Source organism: Ctenopharyngodon idella, chromosome 13 (assembly GCF_019924925.1).
Source record: "Ctenopharyngodon idella isolate HZGC_01 chromosome 13, HZGC01, whole genome shotgun sequence".
Classification (NCBI taxonomy): Eukaryota; Metazoa; Chordata; class Actinopteri; order Cypriniformes; family Xenocyprididae; genus Ctenopharyngodon; species Ctenopharyngodon idella.
Genome location: NC_067232.1, coordinates 23398809 through 23401136, shown reverse-complemented (window position 1 = coordinate 23401136; position 2328 = coordinate 23398809). Strand labels below are relative to the sequence as shown.

At 42.7% G+C, this 2328-nt stretch overlaps 1 protein-coding gene across 1 annotated transcript; it reads left to right on the top strand.

Annotated features, from left to right (window-relative positions):
* Nucleotides 1–663: 663 nt before the first annotated feature.
* Nucleotides 664–2062, top strand: noto (notochord homeobox). The gene is made up of 3 exons (XM_051916399.1): nt 664–1334; nt 1427–1614; nt 1703–2062. Exons 1-3 carry the CDS (start codon nt 980–982, stop codon nt 1895–1897), a joined length of 738 nt encoding a protein of 245 aa, XP_051772359.1. The 5' UTR covers nt 664–979; the 3' UTR covers nt 1898–2062.
* The last annotated feature ends 266 nt before the right edge of the window (nt 2063–2328 follow it).

Genomic DNA, 2328 nt, shown 5'->3' with positions numbered 1-2328 from the left:
AATACACGCCAGCGCCTGATTGAGGGAGGAGAACTGATCAATGTGTTTACATGAACCACAGTGGAAGAGATTTCACTATTATACCTACTTTCATTTGACACCTCGAGACTGAAACTGGAAGTGAATTCTAACATTATCCACAACACGTAGGTGTGATGCTACCGTCGTCTGCGCTGTAAAACATCTTTTCATCATTATGCCATAACAACATCTTAGTTTCAATCCAATTAACTTATCACAATCATTTCTGATTTAATGAGTTTCAACTAGTCTGGTTTTCTTCATCAGTAAATAACTTTAAAGTGGTTCATGACACCATTTTCAGCCAATTAAACGCAAGTTTTCACTGTTGAAATTTGTTACTAAATTATGAATTAGTTCACTAACCATGAATCAAATATTTGGGTGACAATCTGGAGTCTTAAAGACTGGCAACGGGCTTTCATAGAGATGTATACTAATGTGATTAGTAGTTTTTGCCCCCCTTTTCTTTGACCTCTGAACGTGAGAGTATTTGTTCCGCTGTGTGTCGCATTCGGCGGTACCCTTTGAATACATGAAATAAGATGATTTGGGGAACATCAATGCGCTCTCACACAGGACGTTTCTGTGGCGCACAGCCATGTAGGAATTTGTAGTAAATCTGGACCTCCTGGCTCTCGGCTCTTGACCCCCTCTCTGTGTTTCTGGGCTACCTCCGGGGGCATGTAGTGCAGAGGGCCATTAGGATATTTGACAATCTCAGCTTGTTACAACTCCATCAGTTAATTGGATCCCTTGTAGAGCCGCTCGTTTGACTCAACTGCCACTTAAAAAGACAAAGGCTCGCTGGGGGTCGTTCACACCTCGCGCCCCTGAGCAGGTATAAAAGAGCCGCAGACACTCCAAGCCTCATTCCACTCCGCTCTTCACAAGCTCGAGAACATCTCTACAGCGGATAACTTTTAAGCAGGACTTTTTACCTACCTAAACAGAAGCCATGCAGATGCCTGGAAGAGCTTACGAAAACTATGGACAATCAATTCGCCCTCACGCGGCTTTCAATCCGGACTATGCCACTTCATCAAAACCGAGCGCAGGGAAATCCTTCACAATCGACGCTCTGCTCGCGAGACCTGATCATACGGAGAGAGACAGGACAAGTGTGTATCGGAACATAGCCAATCAAGCGCCAGTCTCGAGCTCTGCGGTCCCATTAGCGGCACAAATGTACTCGCAAATCCCACACTTTGGGTACAACCAGAGCATTATGCACACGCAGACTGGGTATCCCGTCTTTTGCTACCCGCCTTACGGTTACCAAACAACATGTCGTGGAGCTTTGTACTCACAAGGTATGTATGTTTGACAGATGCTACTGTTAAGAATCATTTGTAAAGATTTTTAGGAACAATGTTATAATGCCCTAACTTATTTCCACGCACAGATGCTGTACTGGCCAAAGCAGCAGTCCACTCTCACTATAAACACAAAGCCGGGAAATCAAAGCGAATGCGCACAAGTTTTACCAACGAGCAGCTGTCCAGACTGGAGAAAGAGTTCGCGCGGCAGCAGTATATGGTGGGATCAGAGCGCTTCCTCCTGGCATCTGCTCTCCAGCTCACTGAAGCACAGGTAAATAATCATTAGTTTTGAAATGAGCTCCAGGTTTTAAACATCTAGTTCACATAGACCAGACACTAAACGTTCTTTTCTTCTCCAGGTTAAAGTTTGGTTCCAGAACAGACGCATCAAGTGGAGAAAACAGAGTCTTGAGCAACAACAAGCCAAACTTGCCAAACTAGGACTCGCCGTGCAACCAAAGAGCCCGGGATCTCAGGGCAGAGAGGATGAGGAGAGAGACTTCACAGAAGAGTCTGATGTAGACATTGACATCGACGATTCACTTCAAGACTGAGAAAATCACACTTTTATACAGGATGTTTTTGTACATATTCGATTCTCTCTAGATGACACAGTACTCTATTTGTACAAATATTTAATTAATAGATATATATTTAAGGTGTTTCACCATTGCTCTTATGAGGGTGTCTTTGTTTTCGTTAAAACGTTTGTATATGGATGAAATAAAGGAAATATATTTTTAAAACTGAATTCGTGTTCTTTGGTGTGTCTCTAATTTAAACATTTAGTGTTCATCCAACGCTATCTCACGACCAATTCGTACGTATTTTACGAGGGTATATGTCGAACGTCAAATGACAAAACCGAAAAACTTGTCTCATTGCATCCGCTTGTCAGAGAAAGTGTTAACAGCAGTATGAACTGACGGCATATCTATGGACTTTTAAGGTAATCAGAGAACATACCTAGTTCACAATGTTATAG

Bases quoted from the DNA above. Each gene is read 5' to 3' on its own strand.
- noto (XM_051916399.1), top strand. From the start codon at position 980: ATGCAGATGCCTGGAAGAGCTTACGAAAACTATGGACAATCAATTCGC. The intron at 1,335-1,426 runs GTATGTATGTTT...TTCCACGCACAG, and splicing joins TGGAGCTTTGTACTCACAAG to ATGCTGTACTGGCCAAAGCA. The intron at 1,615-1,702 runs GTAAATAATCAT...TTTCTTCTCCAG, and splicing joins TCCAGCTCACTGAAGCACAG to GTTAAAGTTTGGTTCCAGAA.